The 22,974-nt window shown below is 47.2% G+C and overlaps 1 protein-coding gene across 3 annotated transcripts in view; it reads right to left on the reverse strand.

The window, feature by feature from the left end:
• The window catches only part of LOC121595995 (laminin subunit alpha-1), a 77,280-nt gene that overhangs the window by 48,374 nt on the left and 5,932 nt on the right, over positions 1-22,974 (reverse strand). For all 3 annotated transcript variants that reach the window (XR_006005228.1, XM_041920525.1, XM_041920526.1), the window contains 2 exons: positions 10,483-10,669; positions 10,164-10,329 (listed from right to left, as the gene is read on the reverse strand). Coding sequence is in view for 2 of the 3 variants with exons in the window: in XM_041920525.1 (XP_041776459.1) it covers positions 10,164-10,329; positions 10,483-10,669 (353 nt within the window). In the remaining variant the exon portion in view is untranslated. The remainder of the gene's footprint in view (positions 1-10,163; positions 10,330-10,482; positions 10,670-22,974) is intronic.

Below are 22,974 nucleotides of genomic sequence, written 5' to 3' on the forward strand. Positions count from 1 at the left end.
ACAGCAGCAGCTTGGAGCTTAAGCTGGAGCAAATCGGGCACGATACTCGGACACAGCTCCAGACATGCCCATTTATGTTATGAGTTTGCCGCAACGAATCAATGTTGAGGGCGCGCGCTGTGTGCTGGTCTTGTTCCGAATGGTATCCCACACCACAAACCATTCCCGATCCATTCCGTCGTCAATATCCTCCAACGGTGAGCAGTGAACGTTTCGTTGAAGAGTTCGTGTTCCTGTGTTTCCGAGTCCTCGTTGTCAAGAATTATGTGTAAATCAAGCGAGCCAAGCGGTGCGACAAACACGCTGCACAGCGCAACATGTGAGGGAATGGAAAGGCCTTAGAACATACCAGCCACATTACTCAGCACAGCAATGTGACGAACAGCATGTCCGGACGATGTACACCCGCGGCTAGCAGTGTTTGTGTCCGCGCGAAAAAGGATGCTCGATGCCTAATGGGGGACGGCTGGGCTACGTTTAGTTTGACGTCTTATGGCACATTCCACTGGGGAACGTGCAAACATGCGAATGTCATGACCAAAATCAGACTGAAAATTCTATCATGAGAGTCTAAAGAGCAGACTACAAACACCGCACACCGGCGGCAAAAGTAGCGGGGTATGCCATCTACCAGCTCTGATATATGACGAAAAATTGCACTCGTCGCCGCTAAATTAATGAGTAGCATCAATCCCATCAATCTTCCTCATCAGCGAGCCAATCAATCGGGCCGTAGCTAAATCGAGCACGGATCGAACACATTTTCCAAGAAGCCGCAGATCTCATCTCTCTTATCCCTGCAAACGATCGAGCGGGCAAGAGCAGTTCCGGTCCGAAGTGTTTGCCCTTTCAGTGGCCGAGTGTGCAGTCGACGCGCCTTGTCCAGCGCGAAGCTCTATCAAAAGACTTCAACCAGCGGGGCGGTGACGAACCTCGATAATCTTAACGAGTTTCCTACCGCATTACATTCCACCTCGATGAAGATTTTTTCTTCCTATTCGTTACTTTTTTTTGCTGGTACTTACCAGAGCTCTGGTGGGGAGATTCCCCAGCCAAAGGTAAAGAAATCCGCTCAAAAAGTAGGTCACAAACGCGACACAATTGAAACGCAATGACAGAAGCTTACGACCTCAAACAATCGAAAGACTCTCCTCTCCGCCCCAGCGAAAGGGGCCAAAGTGTAAATGGTCCTGATTGATGCTCAAAATGGGCATCCCTTTGCGTAAACACCCAGTGGAAGCGATTTAAAATTGTTAGCCGTTGCCGTCTGCTGCCCATCCCCAGCGGGCAGGCTAATGGCCATTCGTCAAATGTTAATCTTTTAACAAACGATACTTTAAACACTGTTGAAATGGCTTTGCAGTGAGGTGGTGTTTTTTATTCCTCTTCACTCCCTTTGCTACCTAATCGAGCTACAAAGCGTAGCACAATGCAGCCGAGTTTGCGGATGTTGCCCTAAGAAAAGCTTTCAAATTTCAAGAGCTTTTGCTTGCTTTCTTCTCCGTGCCGTCTGTAGGCCCAACCGTTTGCAGCTTGAACAAATTTGACGAAACAATAAACATGAGCAGAGTTGCGTTTGGAGCTTTTTTTTGTTGTCAAAAATTGCCGTCATTTATGGGTGTTTTGATGAAAAGTGCAAACACTTTTTTCGGAAAGGAACCGAAAACAGTTAAACAATCAAGAAACGACCCATAGTGCATGGGCACCAGCAACATCTATCGCACCAAATTATTCTGGATGCAATTGGATGCGGATGACTCAGTGCGGTGTTGTCCCAACGAACCCCCGGCGCTGCTTGTTTGAACGAATTCATTCAACAACTGCACTAACCGTTAAAATCAATAAAACATTACGATCCCTCCGAGGTATGTAGAACAGTGTCTGGGCATGGACATTCCAACGCAGACAATTCAAGCGCCACATGCCAGACGTTGGCACTGATACCCACAGAACCGCGTTTTTAGCTGTGCGTGTGTGCGTGTGTGTTTGAGGGAGCGTAGTTTTCAAACAATCAAATATTGACTAACATTTGGGAAAGAATGTGGGTAAAAATCTTCCAAAAATCGATACCTGAGTCCCCTCTTACTAAATTCAGTATTGTTCATGGTCAGAATTGATTGAGTTGTTGCAATGTGACCCTAACCTTATTTTGAAATAGAAAACGAGCAGTCATTATGACTGTTTATTTTCATTGGAAAGTATTTACTCGAGGGTTATGCTAACAATATCTAGAAATTGTTGTTCTAAAAGTGCATCATTTTAAGCCACCAACGCCGCCCGGCAGGCTCGGAAGCTCTCCAATAGCTCACTCATGATTGAACAAGATTGCCGAATAATTGTGGTCATTATTATTCAAATTCAAAGAATGCACCCTTTTTCCACTGCAACAAGCGTCGGTTTTGGAAGCGGTCAGTGTCATTACCCGGTCGCTTCAAACGAGTTTCCATTCGGGTGTCTCTAACGGTTGTGCTGTGAAGGGCGATTCTAATGCAGCGTCGTAGCATGCGTGCCATCACCATGACCACACAGGGCTGCAGAAATATAAATATCATCTCTCCAAACATTTCCCCATTCGAGAGGAGCAATATTAATAACCACAATAAGCGTAATGGCATTCGAAGAGCCCATACCAGCACAACACAACGCGGCAGGAAGAACGTCAAGGAAGGCCACCCTTTTGCATGCCGGATCCGCTCTGAATGCACCTGAAACCCTCGGCTCGGGTGAGATAGAAGCATCTCTTTCTTGTGCCACCACCCCGAAGGTGGTCCCCGGGCGTTGAATGGCGCTGATCGACTATGTAAATAAATACGCCCGGGAGAGAAAATGAACTCACACCACAGCAAGACACTTCTGCTTACGTTAGCAAGTGCCATGGCCGTTTTTTTTTCTCTCTCTTCCATTTCGTTTGTACCTTTCATCTACTTTGTCCGAGACAGCCCCACCTATCGGCTGGGTTACATTCGAATATGTGTATCCATCTCAAAACTACAACAGCACAGTTGCAGCGTGCACACAGTTTTGATTTAATTCAATTGCCACTCGTTTTGCATGCTCCCGGCGGGTGTGATCGTGCGAACGGGCAAGTGGTTCGATCGGTATACACGCTGGACATTAGTGACGTCCAGCGGCGTTCACTAATGAGCCGGTTTCGTACGTGCCGGCATGGTATCCCAACTCCACCAAGCCCATGATTAGCGGGCCAAGTTGCGAATTATTTCAACACGTTTTATCGCAGCTTAACCGATGCCATCCATCGGCGTTCGGTCGGTGTTCGAGTGTGGTGTGGGTTCGCTTTCCAATCGGTGGCACCGAGAGCCGTGTATCAGGGATAGATATTAAGATGTTGGAAGCGTTAAAGCGTTGTAAATCGATTATTGTCGTCAGCTTAGCGTCCTGCAGCAGGTGTGTATGTTGAATGTTGCACGTTTTGATAGTGATTGGCTTTCGATTGGAGCAAATTTTTATGCACGAGTCGAACATGCACTTTTGGATTATGCAAGCAAAATGGTAGATTGACTTCAAATTGAGGGTATTGAGATAGGATAAGGCTTTAATACAAGTCGTAAAGTTAATCCACCAATATAATAAAATCCATAATTGAAGGCTCTGCAGGTTAATCAGCTAATGCTCATATATTTAACTAATTTTACAATCATCATAAATATTGGAGACCTTTACTTAATGTTTTCTATGACATATTGATGCACAATCGATACTAATCAGCTCAAAATACCAAAAACCCACGTTAAGGAAAACCACCGTGTAAGATCGCCTCTTTCTCTGCCCACTAAAAAAACGTTCGATCGGATCCGATCAAGATCGGTCTGTACGATAAGATGAAAAATGTTCGACACGATCCTCGATTGTCCCGTTGCCTAAACCCATCCGACCATGGAAAATAAGCAAAGGAAAAGCTTGCTGAATGTGGTATTAATTAATGACAAAAAGGATGTGGTAAAACATATACCCCAAACCCGTGATGACAATCGGTCGAGAAGGGAGAAATGGGACATGCTGCTGGAGGGCAAAAACACAACGACAACGGTCAATAAAAACCGGCAGCGCTTGTAGCAACCAGCTGTTCCGATGTTCATCGATTATTTACCGTCGCTGTCGAAGCTCGAGCTACCTCCCAGGTATTGTCGTGATTAATGTAACTGCCAGCTAGCAGGGGGAGCGATTGGTGCTCAGCAAGGCAAAGGCGTCGACACGATCGTTTGAGTTGGTTTTCTGCACAGCTTCCAAAAGGGACAGTTTGTTCAATATTGTTGAGCACTTGCTATGGTTCATGATTAATGAAGATCTCCTGTGGTTATAGTTTTAATAACATTATCGCTTGTGCAATCGTTGCTCTGCAAAATGGTTGAGATAATTTCTCAAAAGCAGCCACAGTGATCGAACGATAATTCAATTAATGTTTACCTTTACCCACCCTTGGGCGTCGAAACCGGTACGAGCAACACGAACAGCACAAAAAAAAAGGTTAAAAGCTTTCTGAGTTCCGAATGCGTCCGATAATTCCGTCAATTGCCGTGCAACTTGAGCCCATCATTTCGTTCCGGCGTCGCCAACCCACCAACCGTGCGATCATGTGGAGACATTATGCGGTAATATCTTAATTTGGCCCGGTTCGCCTTCAGCAACAGCGCAACGAAAAACAAAACAAAACCAACCTACAATCAAGGCTCATAAAATACGATTTAGTTAAGTGAGTGCTTCCAGTGAGCATCGCCCGTTCGCGTACGGATTCATTTAACCGAAAACTGTCGTTCGATTGCCCCGGCTGCCGGTTGGCTTGGGGTCGTAATTTGACTCTTAAAAGCTGCACCCAATGGGACTGTGTCCCGCATACGCAGCCGCATTCTCCCACACGATATCGACGGGAGTTGACCTTTTTCCGGCGAATTGTTTCGAGAGGTTCCAATTTGTAGTATCAAATTTGGCGTACGCGTGTCTGGGGTAATTTGCATTTTATTCCAAGAGACACGTCGAACGTGATTGTTTTTTTTATTTCAAATTAGCTAACTGTGGATGAGATAATAGCAAAAGTAAAGAAAGTAGCTCATGGTTGCTGAGAGTCATTATTTAAACAAAACGCAAACAAACACTTCACCATAATGCAGGGCTTGTGCATCGCTTACCCAGTTCTACCGCATCTTGATTAAAATAAACATGCACAAAAACATTCTAAACAGTCGCTTTGACGGTTAAAAAATGGTTGTAGAGTTGTACAAATAGTATCTTCAACATATCCTTGCCGTTCTTGCCGCTGGAGTGCATTTCTCGGGCACAGTTAGGGGTAGAGAGCAAGCAGCAGAGCAAATTGTTGTTCCCGTTCCTGGCCTCCAGCTCACACATGAAGAACAAGTGATGGTGATGGTGATCATGTTTCAAGCGCACCGAAATCGAACTACCGCATCGTTCTGCGGTTCTGCCAGCGTGTCGGTTCATAAACCAGAAGTATGTTTACAAACTACTCGGTGAGGGAAAGACAAATAAAACCGCTTCGAGACTACCAAAGCATCTTTGCGGATTTAAAAGCTTTATGGGCGAGGAGGTTTTTTTCGAAAATGTGAAGATTCTTCTTGGTGCTTTTACAATATTTTTCTTGAAAAAACGTCTCAAAAAAGCAAGCTGATCGTACTTTGTATCCTACTCTTCCTTGGTGGTCCCTGAAGTGCGTTTTTTCCTGACATGATATATCCATTTCATCTCCACCGATGCTAACACCCTTTTCTCACTATTGTTTACTAGGTCAGTGATAGTGAAACTAACCAAAAGCTAATCGGTCGAAATATACCAAAGGGAGCGTTCCAAACCAAACTGTCTCTCTGTAATGGAAATGACTGCCTAAGGGCTACTACTTACAAGCTGTCAGACTGTGCTAAGCTCTCATCTGTAGCCCTTCAGCCCCATTGCAACGGAATGGTATAAAAGCGTAGCGAACGCAAACAAAAAATGCCAAACCTACTTCACTAAAGTGACTCCGAAGCAGCTGCAGGCCTAGATTAGCTACCGGAAACATGCAACCTTCACCCTTTCCAAGCGAGTGAAGGGCCCTAAAGCGGTTGAGTTTTTGTGTCCCATGAATTTAGTCCCATTTTTTCGAGTCGCATTAAGCAGGCCTATTATTTCGGAGGCGAGATTTTCCCCTCGATAGAAAGTGTGACGCAACAGCGATGGGTTTTATAGTGATATTTGATAGTTTTGGGGCAGCATTCGATGAAATTATCAGATCAAATGGATATATTTATAGCATCAAGCAAAACGTATCACATGTTAGAAGAAAAACACACAAATACGTGGAATATGTTACAGCCAAATGCCAACCGCTCCATGTTTGTGCAATGAAGAAATTATGACAATTCCATTTTTATGCATTTCTGTCACGCAATTCCACCTCAATTAGGCTCACAAAAGTACTTTCCAAATTCCAATCACCCAGCCCACAAATGCAGGTGTCCCTGGTACGCATTCAGCCGGCGAGAACGACAGTTAACGACAACCTCCTCTCGTTTAGATATCAACATGCAATCCCATCGGAACCCCTTTCACAAGCTCACCAAGACGCATGCGCAATCAAATTGGATCGTTTTTTTTTGTTGGTGTCCAGCACGCTTTAAAACCGTACGGAACGTGTCCTGCACGTTGGTCAACGGCATTGCTTCCCGTTTTGGCTGATGTGCTGGTCTCAGCTAACAGATCACGAGAAATAAAAGAGAGCGAGAAAAAAGGCAACAAGAAAGGAGGTTTACTGTTTTTTTACTTCCTCCCTTTGGTACTTCCACCCACGATCCCTTGCCCGAAAAAAGGGAAGAAACAGGAACATCACACACACACACACACACACACACGCACACACGAGTCGGACGATTCGCACTCATTAAAACATTCTTTTTCCCTTTCCCGGACCTACGACAAGCTAAATATGGCAAGCGTGCCATATAAAAAAGGGTAAACTGATTGGGGAGCGGTGAATGTGATCGGAAAAACTCGGTTGGCGATGGGGAGTCTCGGTTGTTTGGTGGCGGTTTTCCGAGCAATTGCTTTCGGGAGCGGGCCGACCCGCCGAGACAGGCGTCAGGTCCAAGTCCGGCGGGTCCAGCCAGGCATCCGACCACCGCATGCCCATATCCTAGCGCACCGAAAACAGGTTGATAGCATTGTGTCCACTTCCAATTACTGCGCTTTTGCAGTTATTCTCCCGTGTTCGTGTTTGGTGGGCCCTGGGAGGTGTTTCGATTCGATCTACATCGCCACCGCCCGGGACCTGGGTTGGTTTGCCGAAAACGGAATTCTTGACCGCTCCGGGGTACACCTAACCGGAGCATCTTAGAACGTGCTTGATCTTCTCCCGGCCCCGGTGCTATGATCGGATCAGTCCGTCCGTCAGTGCGATAACAGGCGGACAATGAATATTGTACGTGCTGCGTGCTGTGTGCTCCTGTTACGATCGCAATTGATCGGTACCGGGCGGCGTTTTGAAGTCGTTTCCCGGCCGGACCAGCCCGGCCTTAAATGGATGGACGGTGGAAGGGCCCAGAGCCATAAAGTGACTGTAGAACGGTTTTCTATGCGGCATGGGCTGAATTTATTAGCAGTTTTCTTTGAAAATCTTACACTGAAAACTGTATGTTCTCACACTGTTGCTTTACTTTTCAAAGGCCTACAAACGACTTCAAAGGCTAATGAGGGATTTGACACATGAACTGCAATCGCGTCCTTTTAAACTGCATCGTTTCCTTCCTATAAAGGTTATATTGAACACCAAACCCTTCGCCGGCTCTTGCCTCATCGCTGCCGCAATCGATCTTTTATACTTCTTTTTTTGACTAATGAAATTACACTCGACCCAAGCAGTCACTCGCACATAAATAAAACATCCTACCGATCGCATTTCCAATCGAAAGGACGGTTTCCTCTTCCCGATCGATAATGCAGTTCAGATTTGGAAGTTTGTCCGATCTGCGGCACTTTTTGGAGTGAGCCCAATGCTCAGAACCTTTCCAACCAGGGCAAAAAGGTTCGACGATCGATAAGCACAACGATCGGGGGGGCACTGCAGGACACAATCTTGGGCTTGGACCGGGAAGAGTAAATTTAAAAGCACTTTACACGAGCAATCTCCCAAAAGCCCTTCCATTTTGGCGGGAGATTAATTGCACACCCATTTTTCAGCTGCCTAACGACCCGGAAAGTGGTTCGAAAAGCCGGAGCTGCATGAGAGTGCATTGCGAGGCACAGTTGTGCTTTGTGTTTTGTGTAGCTTTCGGGATGAGCTGGCTCGCCCGATGTGTACCTGTGCATTCCGGTGCGAAGATGCCGGGATACGAATATGGAGTGCCGCTCATAAATAAGTGCAGCATCGATAATGAGAGTGAAGGGCTCGATGCCTTTTTGGAGTTGTACACATTTGTGCTTGTACGTGTGAGGGAGAGGCACTTTCGGGCGATCAATCGTGAGGTGGGAATTAATTTAATTATCAACGCTCGGGACAGTTCCTCGGGGAACACCTCCGAAGGCTGGTTAATGGTTGCTACCAGAGTTTGTGCTTTTGCGTTAAAACATCGATCGTAGAATGGATCGGAAGATTGTAAACGAATTTAAATTGTGTGATAAAAATGTATCTTGAAAGCGAGCCGAAAAGAAGCATTGAATAAGAATTGAGCAAATGCTACAGAAACAGCAGCGGTTTTTTTCTACGCCCTACCTTTTGTATTCTTGAAGATCTTTTAATACAGCTGTAGCTACATCAAATACAAAAATATGAAAATACAATGTTAATATCAGGCATCTTTCTCCCCAAAAGAAATCAAATTAAAATTCCTGTCTCAACCGATAATAAAACGATGTCCCATTCCAATGGCACACAGCGTCTATTATTTCTGACATGCGACACTGTGGCTCTGACAGTTGCGTTGACAGGAGTCCCCCTAAAGCTGTCACAGTCCATCACAGGCAAAGGCCGATGTAATTCCGTGTGATAAAGCCCGCATTACCCACACCGAATATCTTCGACACTAATTTGATGACGGCAGTTGATGTGCGCCTGACGGAACGGATAATCCCCGAGGCATTCGCTACCACACAGTTAGCGACCACAGTTAAGCCCTCGCACTGCTGCTACCCAGGAGTCATAATTTGTATTCAAATCAAATCGACACCTTCGCTAGGAGGTTCCCGGTCTTCCCGGTCTTCCCTCACGCACGTTGTTGGTGTGTCTACACTGCACTGGAGAAGTCGTCCCGCCTGAGCCGACGTCATACCAGACACGTGCGCGTGATGCTGCACGATCAGAAGATGCGTCTGGCAGAGCGGCCGGAGCCGGTAGATGTGTTGTGATTTCAAAACATCTAGACCAGATCTCGCTTCAAACGGATGCATTTGGACACAGACAGCGAGACAGGGCGATGTAGAGCCGGGAAAGGAAGTTGCGGTGGTTAGCATAAACAGATCGATCTGTGTGCCGCACAGCGGTGTTGGGAGAGATTAGAAACAGATGCACGAGACTGTGAAGCCATCTGAAAATGCAGTGCAGCTCTAAGCTGAACACGGCAGACACGTCTCAACATTCGTTCTGCGACAAGTTCTTGGAAGGTGATGCTCAGCATCTCAGATGGAGATACGATTGGCTAAGAGGGTATGGAGCGAAGAACGACTCCTTCAGGCACTGATGGAAAGTGATAGAAGTATCCAGTAAGATAAACAATGCTTGATGTATGCATGTGAGGTGTAACAAAATGTGTTGGAGTAGAGGGTTTGAAAATTTTCCAAAACATCCTAACCTAACCTTGACACAAACATCTTTAAATTCTTCTTTCAAACTTTTACAACGCAACAGCCACATCTTTCCCTAGTCTTTCCCCTCTAATTAACCTTCGATCGCTCTTCGTATCTCAATCTGTCAAACTAATACTAACCAATTTGACACTTCCCATCGGCCAACAAAGGTTAAGCAACAACTCCAAAAATTCTGCCAAGTAATGGCAAATTCTCTTCCTTCGTCTGCTCAGCCTCATCTGCCCCGCTCTGGACTACATCAAAGCGATTCCCGAACCTGCCGAATCGTGATCGTTTCCGTGGAACATTTGTGCGCATCTTCGCACGGAATCTTCGCAACACCACGGCCACAAATCCAGCCCAAGCCAGCGTACACTTACCTGTCCGAGATCGAGATTGATCGTCACGCGATCATTTTTAGCGCCTTTCTGCAACGTCGGGCTCTGCCACCAGCTGTTCGTCCCGTCGACAATGTTCGTGATCGGATGCCGCTTCTCCGGGTCGGGATTGTTAGCATCGCAGATGCCGCACTGGGAACCGCGCGAGCTGCTTGGAGAATGTTGGAGAAGAAGCACGGCCAGAAACATACCGAAATTAACAATTTAAACATAACATCCCATAACACAACATTCGCCAACTGAGGTGCCGGCGAAGCGCAAATTCTAGCATTGTGAGCCCGTGAAGGTGAGGTATTCTTACCGTCCAGCGCCCTCCGCCAGCCGGCAGTACTCCTCGCGGCCCGTCTGGCCACAGGTCGCGTTCACGGAGATTGTCGCCCGGAGGGCTACATTAAAAAATGATGGCCACAAACCGGACGCCTTCGGTAGCTGCTGCTCGTAGTCTGTGGTCGCGGACGACACCGTCAGGCCGGAAAGTAATTTTAGCTCTGCAAAGATACGAAACAAACAGAATGCACGGTGTAAGAAGCGGCACGGAACACCTCGCACAGTTTTGGAAACTGAGAATATAATTAAAACGATGCTGCCAAACGGTTGAGTTAATCACAAACAAACACACACACACACGTACAGGCGAGTGTACAGGCGGTTACGGTGTCTCATGGAAAGATGAAAGAGCGCACGCCATACCATCACTCAAGAGTAATAATTTCCCCGCGCTCCATGTTCTTACTCGTGGTAGCTTCCCAAGAAGTGCCAGTGCCCAAGAAGCAATAATCGTTCCAAAAATATATCCTGCGTGTTTGAAACTCTTCTTCACACAGCAACACGCACACACACACGCGCGCTCGAGATGCCATTACATTTGTCAGCTAGGAAAGGTCGTAAAAATTGGGCCCCGGAAATCCAGAACAAACCCGTCTCATGGGCTGCCCACACTCAATGTTCGGGGCGGCCGCCCCATAACATCACAAAACAAACAAGATCGTCAAGCGACCCCAAAAGTACAAGCGGTGGCCTTGCTTTAACGATGTCATGTCACCCATTTAGTGCTGGAATTTCTCACGGTGCATAAGTTCTCGATCAGTGAGGCGAGGTGACAACTTCACCACTTCACCGAAACCCAGTACGACCGAGAGTGTGTCGTCCATCTTCATCGTCGATTGGGGTGCTTGCTTAGCTGGCAAGTTTACGACGGCTGCAGCCGTAATGCAGCCAAGTACTGAGATGTTCGATTGTGTGGTGTCTGTTTGTTGTGTGCCGAAAATTATGAGCACTCATTTGGTAGTAAAACTTAATCGATACATTTATCACTTTCTTTTGCCGGTTCTGTCGTTTCCTGGCCGGCGAAGATTGATGCAATTGCGCTTACCCCTTTTGACGGTGTGTGGTGTGTCAGATTTATAAGACGCATGGTCAGAATTTGACTCTGTTGCAGTGCATTTCTGGGGGGTTTTCAACCAAAGAGAAAAGAAGAGATGCTGCAGGAATGAAATAAACAACGGTGGTAATAATAGTAACGGCCGCATGGAAATAGATTGATGGTATGTGAGTTGGTCTGGGGTAAAGAAGCATAATGACCAAAGACGAAAAACGACCACCCCGTGCAGCTAGCGAAGTGATGTGCGTGTGTGTGTGTTGAAGTTCGAAAAAACAGGGTAAATTAAGACGTTAATCCTTTGACTGTTGAAGCGAGAAGAGAATGAATTTGTGTTGTTGAATTGCATTTGGAATGCGAGAGAAATATTTTTATAGGTCTTGGGCATTGAAAGGAATTTCAATGCCTCTGAGGTTCATATTTATTGCAAAAAACAGATAAATCAATGCTTATTTCAAGATTTCTTTGTGATCGTTTTGCAAACTTTCAACAACTCCGATACTTGTGGCCTGATTGGAACATCGTCACCGTTGAGCTGACCAAAAATGGCATCCAAAATACATTCCCGTCTCGCAAGAAGCACGAACTTTGGCAAAGCTACTTGTTGCACGCCATATACAATATTCATCCTTGCAGCCAATCTGCAAGGGATGTTGTGGTTTCTATCCACATTTTTCTCCCCAGACTCCCCACCTGCCGAAAGGATCGTTTGTGTCTTTCTCCCCCAGCATGAGCTCCCCAGCACGTGAATGCACAGTTGCGCGCGCGGGAACATTCTTCGTCTTACAGTTTTATCAATTAGGCAATATTTCATAATTAAAGACACAAGCACTCCACGAATTGGCCCTGCTGGGGCTGAAGGGGAGAAAGGGTAGCTATGGGCTCCCGGCGGCACTGCTCCAAACAGATGGCGCGACATGCTGCATTATGAAAATTTAATATTGATTTAGTGTTGGCGATCGCTCGCTCGCGCCAGGATCGTGCACAGATTCGTCGTCTAACGCTCTCTGCAGCGCCCGTACCGTTAGGCCGTGGCCCTACACAATGTTTAAAGCAGGTTGAAGATGTCTTTATTTTGCGGGTTACCGGGAGGGGTGTACACCTTTGCCCAACGCAACCCTAATGCACCTCAGTCTCAGGGGGCAATAAACGAGCGCGCCGCTTCTCTATGAATAAATGTACATATGTGCAGCACACGACGAAGAAGCCGACGACGCCGACGACCACGACGACTGCGGCAAAATTAATGACTTTCAGCGGCTTCCTCGCAGCATTTTTGCTTTGTTTTCTATGATTTCTCCTCTAAAAGCCCCTTTTTTCCATTCTGGAAGCTAAACCGGGATAAGATGGCAGCGATAGAGATATCCCGATAGCTCCGAAGGGACGGCAAGCGCCAACATAAATGGCTCTTGATTTTGAAATGATTTATTGATGCTGTTTTGTAACTCTCCCGCATGCCCTCTGGCCCGTACACATTCGGACAAAGCACAGAAATTCATTCTCCCGTGCGGCAAGCACACTGTTGTTTTCCCGATGCACCGATGGAGTGCGATGGAGCCGTCGCGTACGTGCCATGCATTGTCGTTTATTCAATTAACACGTTTTTATGAGCATTATGAGAGGGCACCCCAGCCCTGGTTGCTTAAGTGAGTTGGTTAAACAGGTGTATTTAGCTAATAATGCGCGGTGCATTGACGATGTTTACCGTCTGATTCGACGGAGGGAATATTTAAAGGATTGTCTTTGTTTTTAAGTAGCTATTAAGCGTTGAATAAAAACGTTTCTTTGTCTCATCAAATCCTCCCCCCGGGGCTAATTATGACATTTTCCTTCCCTTCCGAAAATCGCTTAATATGTTTAAACAGCTTCAATTATGGTACACCACCCAGTACAACATCGCAAGACACGAACGATTAACAAATGCTTCCCACGCACCCGTATGTTTACTTTTCGCCTGCAAAGCCATGTGGCTTCCGAAGCGCAACCTTCGCGAGGGCGGTAACGCACATATTAAAACGCAACAATCGACTTTCCTCCAATTGGAAGCGAACCCCGTGTGCAACATTCGCTTGAGGCGGGCACAGCGGGCCGCCGTCATTAAGGTCCGTGTTGCCGATGCACATAAATATTCAAATTGTCTTCTCGCTGGGTTTATGATCGTATTTTACGCCAAATTAACTTATAAAATCAAGACACACACCAATAACCCGGATCCCGGGTAGCATGGTTGGCGGATGGACCAGCACGAGACGCCCGATACACGATGCATTGCCGGTCGGTCAACGAGGCAAAAGTTAAATTTACTTTCGTCCACTAATATTCTTCGCTGGTACCACGGACGCACCAGAACCAATTGTTCCAGCCCCAAAACATCGATCAACGTTCAAGGCGTCTTCGCAGCAGCCTTTGTGCGCACCAAAACGGTGAGGTGAAAAATTACCTCACCAACGCTACGGCAACGAGCAACGAGTTCATAAATTTCACCACCAAACAACAGAACGGCGAGTCAGAAGAGATTCTGTTTGGCAGGTTTTGTGTGTTTGTGTTGTTGCAGCAGCACAACAAGGGAAGTGTTCCGTGAGCATGTTATTCTTCCCCGGGTTTATTTTACACGTAAATCATACCGCTGTTCGATCGTTCAAATATGATCAGATACAACAAAACGGTCTCGACTCTCTGGCTGAAATGGTTGTATCTTCCAAAAGGAAGCCTCCATTCGATCATTTATTTCGTTTTTCACTGTGGAAACAATTGGGCGTGAGGCAAATTACCACCCCCCGACTCACCATCGTTTGCTCGGACAATCGATCCAGAATCGATCCCTTTGAATGAGCGAGCAACACTCATTCGCATACTTCCCATACGCATACGCACTCCCCAGCCATGTCCATTTGCGGGTAAGTTAGTGGGACTTCCTAAGAGGGGAATTTTGAGGCGAGCAGGCGAGGAGGAGTGTTTCATTTTAACCAGCACTAAACACTGTTTGTAAACATGCTCCGTAAGGCAAATACATGACGATGTGCACTCGGGAACGGTGGGATACACACGCTAGGCATAAGAGATGTGTCTGCTGTGTGCATTTTTCGTTATTAATAAGCAAACACAGCAGAAGAACATCGTGTAAAGAACAAGCCTTCAAAGAAAGAAATCTCACAAACACACGCACACACAAATACTGCAGCACGATCGTGCAGAAATTTTAATTGAAATTGTATGTTTACTATTTCTCTCCAACGCCGTGTCACTGTGACGCGCGAGCTAATGGACAATTTGTAAACACAGTTTTCAATAAAAGAAGATATCTTACAAGCCCATCTCGTCGGCTCGTTTGCTACATGAACAAGAAGACAATGAAAAATACGCCCAGTGCAGGAACATCTTCGTTTTGCGAGTTACGTTCCGCTCTAGTTCACCTGATAGTATGCCATCTAGCCCGCTCTGCCCACGGGGACGGTGCCCTACATGGTTAAAAGCAGTCATTTACCCTAGATTTAAACACACTCTCTCTCTGGTCGTGAATGAGAAGGGCCTGTCACAGTGTTACCTGTGACCACCAGGCACTGGTTGGTACTTGGCACCACCGCCTTCTTTCAAACGCACCAAACCGTTAATGCAAAGACGCTTAAACACTTTGACCTCCGCTCGAGCGCACCAGAAACGGTACAGGTCGCCGAACGAGACGACAACGGCTGAATTAATGATCTACTTGTGGAGTGGGGCTAAGACGCAGCACACACAAAAAAAGATAAATCTTTTTTTTTAACGGCTTGGTGACTAATGGCGTGTGCGGCACGAAAAGCTCGTGTTAGTGTGTGTGTGTATGTTGGTTTGCGCTTCATTCAAACAAACCGCGACCCGCGGGTTCCCGCCAATCGTTCACGGCTTCGCTCGAGCGTCATCCGTCGCACTACTCGCGCTTCTCGGTGACGCTATTTTTGGCCGAAAAGGACATCCCGTGGCCACGGTGCGGAAGAACGCAGGGACACGCAGGAGTCGCAGAAAGAAGCAATTAATGTGCCGATGCAGAAAATAATGCCACGCAAAGGCGAACGGGGGGTACAGCATCATCCGGCGCAGTGCGTGTGTGTCTGCGCACACCCGGTTGGACGCACGTGGAGCATGCGCGAACCGACAGTGACAGTGAAATGTTAATGAACCTTAATAACCGATGGAAAAGTGGGCAAAGTTGGGTGGCAGTTTGGAAAACATTTAGCTTTAATTACTACAAAAATGGTGTAGTTTAATAACTTATTTCACTTCAGTTTTCTACGACAAGCGACTATGGCATGACGCATCGCGGAGTGTAATCGATTTCGCACCCAAACGTACCGCTTTCCATAAACAAAAAGGTAATATATTCAACGAGACACCGATTTCCGCCCGCCAACTCTTGTGACACGATCGTGGTACGAACGAACGGTTGGATAAAACGAAGACCAGACATGACGCGGTGCCCTTACTCTCAACCCGTCTGGCGAGTGATACGTCACTTCCGGGCGGGCAGACACTGGCTAAAAGCGGCGGTCCAACCGTGATCACCGCGTGACAGATGACAGAACGCGTGCGCGACGCCCTGACGCCCTGTCCCATCAGCATTCCAGGGTGGGCTTGCCCCGGAAGGGCCAGATTTCGAGTGGTAGAGTGAAAATAAATCTGGTCACATACACAAAAACCCAAAACGGGGAAAATTACTTCTAGCACGAGGACGCAGCGCAGTGGTGACGAATTCTGGCACGAGCGAAAGGCACTAGAAGAACCAAAGACCAGAGTGACATAAACACGGACGCGTCGTTACGCGCCTCTCGTCTTGTCAAACCAGAACAGAGAGTCGATGGAGGGTAAACAAAAAAAAACATTATGAACTTGAACCGACATCGACACCCGGAGGCACTTGACACTGGAGGTCTTGTTTGTCTGAGGGCGCTCGGTGCTGAAAGACATTCACACTACCAGCAGCAGCAGCAGCTCGCGATGTGATATCGATAATACGACTTAATTACATCGCTTTTCCTTACATGGCAGCGAACAAGGAGAATGCTTTCCGCTTTTACTAGCAGACTCATATCAATTAACTGTAGCAGCGTGACAAATGCATTGCTTACTGCAGATTATCGACACAACGGCGGGTGTGACGACTGCGGCAAAAGTACTCCTCCTTTACGAGACACAACCCCGGCGTATGATTAATTGGATGAAACCTAGCCACTACAAACAAGCAATTGGATGCTTCTTGGTGAAGTGTTTTCTTGCTCCCAACCACCCGGACGCCAACGAAAGCAACCCATTGCAATGACCGGAGTGCATAAGGGAGTGGCTGCATTCTAGAGAGTGTGCTAAACACCAGCCATGATCCCCGATCAGTAGCTCGTTTTTGCCCGGCTAACAACAACAATCTTCCAGTGCGGCGCAAATTGCCCGTCGGAAGAAGCTGTAAGTAAGTCCCCGTGCTGGGAAAGTGTAAGGCGTGAAGCTAATTACTAGCGACTGGCGACTTGTTTAGAAAGTGTTACATTACTCACTTCGATGAGTTTACTTCGTTGCCGGTTGTTGCGTTTAATTTTGTTTTGTTTCGTTTTGCATTGCGAATGTTCTGTGGATGTGGTTGCGGAGCCGATGACTTATGAACCATCCAGAGGCTTCTTGTTAATGCTCTTCTGCATTCCATAGGAGCAAGTAGCACGCCGTTTGACTAGTTTCCTATTGAGGTTACCACCAATTGATATTGCTTTCAGTGCAGCGCCTTCATCTCGGCAAGCAAAATCTTGTTTCAAAGCCCCAAATTATGGTTTATAAAATTGCATGTGTGTACAACAAAGTTTGCTGATTGATTTAAACCATCTTTAAAACAGTATTCCCCTACGTCTTAAACAACCACAGCAAGCTATTTATTCCCAAGCGAAATCTTCATCTGCGGCTCGATAAAAACAACCATAAACACAACATGGTTCCCCTTCGTGATGATACCGAAAACCCCATGTTGAAGGACTTTCCCGAGGGCTTTAACACTCATTCCCTAAATGTTTGTCTTCCTTCCTTTTTTTCCGGTTTTTTACACCTCCCCAGAAACGATCGAACCGGTCGATCGCGTGAGCCGCCGTCGCGTGAAACCGTCCCATATGCCGAAAAAAGGGCAAATCAAATCAAATCCACACACACACAGAACCGAGAAAGGCATTGCACTGCATCGGCAAGGCGCCATCTAAATTACCGTGCGCGCGGTTCCTTTGTGCATGGCTGTGCATGGGTATATCTCCCCTTTTCGGGAAGTGTCTGCTCCCATTCTTCGGCACCCTTAGGAGACGAGTGCCGTATGTGGGCAAATTTCGATGTCGATGCACGATCGTGCACGGGGCAGGGACCGCGTACGGCTCCGCGAAATTACTTTGCATCATTTGCATGCAAGTGGTTGGCTGAAGTCGCCTGAATGCAGCTCTCTGGTGGGGGGAAGGACGCACAGTGACTATCGGTGTGACCGGTATTTGCTTGTTTCCTTTTTTTGGGTAAAGAAGATTATCAACGGCACCCTTAGGGCCGCCGCCGTGTACGAGAGCGCCTTATTTGGTGGCACGGGTGTTTCACTGTGTATTTTCCACGCCCTTTACGCGTAGTGGTTGGCTACGGGCGGGTACGGAAGATGGGGAGGACAAGCGATATTACATCAAAGATAATTGGGGTTTTAACACACACTGATACTCCGAGTCCGAGCCACCCGTGTCGCTTCGGTGCGATCTTTATTAAGGGGTTTTGGCGAGATATTATCCGCACATAAGGTGGATTTTTGCAAACATTTTGCTACAAATTAAGAACGAGAGCATTAAAATGGCGTTTTACACTCGCACAGATAAAGCGACAATATTCGGTGCACATTGTATGTTCGCCTCGTTGTCTACTTATGTGCAGTTCCCATTTGTTGTATCATTTGTTACGCTCTTGACCCGCCTGACAGCATTGACCTGCCGCTGAAGTGATAATCTCTCTCAGCACGCTTCCATGCAGTTCAATGCGTTTCCGTTACTTTATGCTGATCGTCCGTGCATATCTGCCATCCCCCATGCTTGCTCGTTTACTCGTCCGTACCGAGGTAAACCTCATAAACCTAAACCGCCCGCTGCACTTTGCACCCTTTGCGCATCCGAGCTTCCCGATCCGAGGGTGCGTTGATTTGTTTATGCGGCCATCACTCTTCCAGCCCCGGTATCAATCCAGCCACCGCACGGCAGGATGATATGGAAAACAGCAGCAGCAGCAGCAGTACCACCAACCAGCATGATCAATCCATTGCACCCGGTCGGATGTGGCGTGCGTTCTGGTGTTGTTGCCGTTTTGTTTTTGTCGGTATCATCGCCGTCGAATCATCTTCTCCCTGGTCGTGTGGGAAGGCGCACACGCTTTCAATGCAACAGGGAGGATCGCTCCGCGGGAAGGCAACCGGTTTCCCAGAGGGATATCTTCCGCAGTACAATCTCGGGGTACGATCGAAGCCAACCCTAGCGCGAAGACAGTGCACGATCAAGATCGTCTATCCGTTACAGGCTAGAATGGTTTCCAGGCAGTGTGCAGGCAGGCTGGAAACGGGAGATTGCATTTGACGTGATCTACCGGTAATTGCATGCTGCGGTGCATCGTTCTGCCACTCACTCGTGACTTTCATGCTGATTGGGAAATTTCTCCGAAACCAGCTCCGTCTCCGGATCATGCCCACAGTTGAAACATCATAATTTGCCTTTCAACGGAACGTCAGTGAGACGTCCTATCAGGCGAATCAGGTGGACTCATCGCATCTTGAAGCTGTAGTGTAGTGGATTTCACTATTGAAATAGAGTTTGAAATTTGTCCATCTTGAGGCTTTGGCAACGCACTGCATCCACTGCATAGTGATTTGCGAGCCAACACTATTTTTCTGCATGTACTACATGTCATTACTCGCTCATTGACAATGCCACGAGCGGCTCATTTGTAAGCTCATAATGGGTACGTGTGCATGCCAACGAATGCCGAACGGCTCTACCTTATGGTCACAACATCGCAACACGCGCAAGAATAGTGCACCGCCCCAAAGCCCGCCCGTTTTACCGAGCTTTCACGCGGCCCCACTCGACGCGCAAAAACCGCGTCGCAAGAACCTCTCGAAAACCTCATGCATCTCGCTGTTCGACGACCGGGCGACCTGCCCATGATGCTGCCCTCACTCTCGAGATGAACCCATGAATTATTCATCTCGTCCAGGGATGTAGGCGCAATAGGCAAACGTGCCCGCCGCCACAACGAGCTGCCAACAAACCGACGCTACTCGCTGAAGTACTCACTTAAAATGGCATTAGTTGAGTGGCGCCTCAGACCACCGCGAGCCGACGAAAGCTTCTTCACGAGTGTTGCATCTACCCGTGGACAGCTGTTTCTAGTTCCACTGCCGCACCACAACAACACCGGGGGGGATGGGGCAAAATGAGGGAGATCTTCCTAAAGGGTATGATTATCGCTACTGGCTGTTGCCGATCTTGCAGATTGTGGACCCGCCGTTGGCCGCTTTCTGGCAGCATCTTTGCAATCACACAACAAACCCACCCGATGGACCACGACAGAGCGAGAGAAGAGTGAGGGTCGTTATTATGGAGAAGGGAAAGATTCCGTGATTTGCACCTTATGCAAAAGTGCAACCCATCGATCAATGGAATCCCAAGCGATCGGAAGCCAAGATTGGGTACTCTGTGTGTATGTGTGTGGCGTCAAGGCAAAAACAAGAAGCATCCCCGTACATAAAGGAAATTATGTTCGGACCGATGTTCAACGTCGACAGCGGGACGAGTGAACAAATTGCACAAGCCGTGGGTTTACGACTGACTTTTTGCCACATCAGACATTTCAGGAACATCTGGCCGAGCTGTGGTCGATCAAGCGGAAACATTACACTGCCGACAAACTAGCAGATCCTGCAGGAATGTGTACAGGCTTGCTGATTGAGGAGAAATTCAAGAAGAAATGGGATTCTGGAGTTGGTTCAGAAAAAGTGTTGCACATTGGGGAGTTGCAAATTGGATCAACTGAAAGCTTACAGGGTTTCTTGGCTCACCGAAACAATTCCCAAAGATCTACTCTCACATTCATCCTCCGCCAGTAAACATTACATTCAAGTTTAATAGCCTGAAAGTATAATATCCACGTCGCAGATATTTTCAGCATAAATCATCCTTCTTCTCTCACACACACACACACAAAAACAACCATAAAACTACCACATTTCCATACTGAATTTGTTTGCTCTCGCTACTGATCGCTGAAGATCTTCGTAAACATCCAACAACCACGGCAGATCACGCACTTTATCGAGCTCATCATTCAAATCTGCAGCACCATAAAACCAGATCGTTACTGTCCGCACGGGGGGAAAATTTACGACCCACGGGCGACCGCGACGACGCACATCGGTAGCAGGCAGCAGCATCATTGTTTCTTGTCTTGTGTCTACCGATCCCCTGGGACAACTTTAAACAATCACTGGCTGATGTCAGCCAGCAAGCCAATGCAACATTGCGCACTGACAACGGTGCGCAGGCAGCCGAACACAAACAGCCGCAAAACATACAATGACGAATGAATAATGGGCCGGAATGCGGCAAACAAAACGGAACCGAGGGCAATTAGTTGCTCCCGAAAATGTGCAGCCAACGCAACTGTCGATCAATTACTCTAAAAAGACGAAACATGTTAAGCAAAAAAATCAATCTCATCCAGATGCCTGCTTTGAAGATTCAGTTCAGCATCCGACACGGCTTCTTTCCAGCCGTCAAAAATGCGCATTGTTGTTGGCGCATCTTTGGAAACGCTTTTTTTTTTCAATTTCTCCCACACCTCACCTAGCAGCTCATCCATGAGAAAGAAACTCCATCGAAATGGATCGCTTTGCCATTAGGAAGCTTATCTCGGCTAAGCGACGTAAAGTGGTAAAAGTGATAGCTTCTACACCGTTTCAAAGAACCTTTATTGTGTCATTCGATGCTCATAAACGATCGAATCCGTCGATGGAGCTAAAGAATACACCCACCACACCCATCAAAACGTTAAAGGGAGGAGAGAGAGAAAGAGAGAGACTGAAGAAAAGGTGTCGACAGACAGTGCACGGATGCATTCCGAGCGGGATCCGATTAGCTAAACGGGGTGGATCGACATCAAGATCAACAAATCGTGTGCATTGTGCCGCCGGTCTGGTCAGCTATCGTGCCGCCCTGATACGTTAATGACCATCGAATGATCACGCCCGGACAACAGGATCAAACGCGGAGACCCGATCGTGCAAAAGCGCTCCACTGCACTGCTGGAAGATTGATCGGGAAATCCCTAACCCCTTGCTCAAGGGCGGCTTTTTGGTTGGGATAACGGAAATAACGACGATTTTATTATAATTCGACCTCGCCCATTGCTTATCTAAATCGTATTTTAAACGATGCATTTTGGGCAGTTGCCATGCAGTGAAAGGTGCAGGTGCAGGGAACTATTCTTACCCAGAAAAGAAAGCTTATCATTGCTTTTAAAATATTGTTCAAGTAATAAAATTCTAGAAGGATCATTTTTTACACATCTTAAATTTAGGACCTTAAAACTTCAAAATGATACAATAATCGTTACCGAATTTCTGACGACGTTCAAAATCCTGCCTCCTCTTGATGCCTCAGCACTCTTTCTCAGCCACATAAACACACAGCCACACACAAGCTCGCCGCAATTCATCACGCAAGAACGTGCAGTAGCTCTTGGCCTGATAATGAATTCATAACATTGCTGCCCTGCAGGGTGTGCACCGATTTCAACGAGACCACTCAGAAGCTACGCACGCACATGCACTTGCTGCAGCCAGGTTCGGGTGATTGAATTTCAATAAATTTACTCTTTTCGCCTTATCTGCGCCGCAAATTACGGACGGCGGGCAAGTGGCGCTTTCACGCATGCTGCAATAATGTGAAGCACAGTTTGATCAACCACACGATCACGAGCCCATCCGACCGATCGCCTTCCGAGGTTGGAAGAAAACTGACAGGAAATTAATTAGCCTCGCCACGAAATGTTTGCTCATTGAGCCAGGGAACATTCCCACCGCAAGCAAAGAAGAACGCTTCACGGATGCGCCGTGTACGCCCAACGTGTCTTAAACTGTAACCCTCCTGCCACAAGAGATCACTTGCGCCTAATATGGGAGAAGGTTTCAGGATACGAAAAAAGGCCTTCGCTCAACTCACTGTTTTTGAACCTTTTGGCTTGACTTGAGTGATGGAGTGCTCACGGGGCCTTTCAACGTCCACCAGCGTTCGTGTAAAGCTTCAGCAAATTTTCAGCTCCCAAAACCAAACCAGGCGCACATTTAATAATCAATTAGTCAGTGCACCAGTTTTTTTTTTTCGGAGGCACTGCACCCGCCTCGAA

The sequence above is a fragment of the Anopheles merus genome, chromosome 3R (genome assembly GCF_017562075.2).
Source record: "Anopheles merus strain MAF chromosome 3R, AmerM5.1, whole genome shotgun sequence".
NCBI classification, from domain to species: domain Eukaryota; kingdom Metazoa; phylum Arthropoda; class Insecta; order Diptera; family Culicidae; genus Anopheles; species Anopheles merus.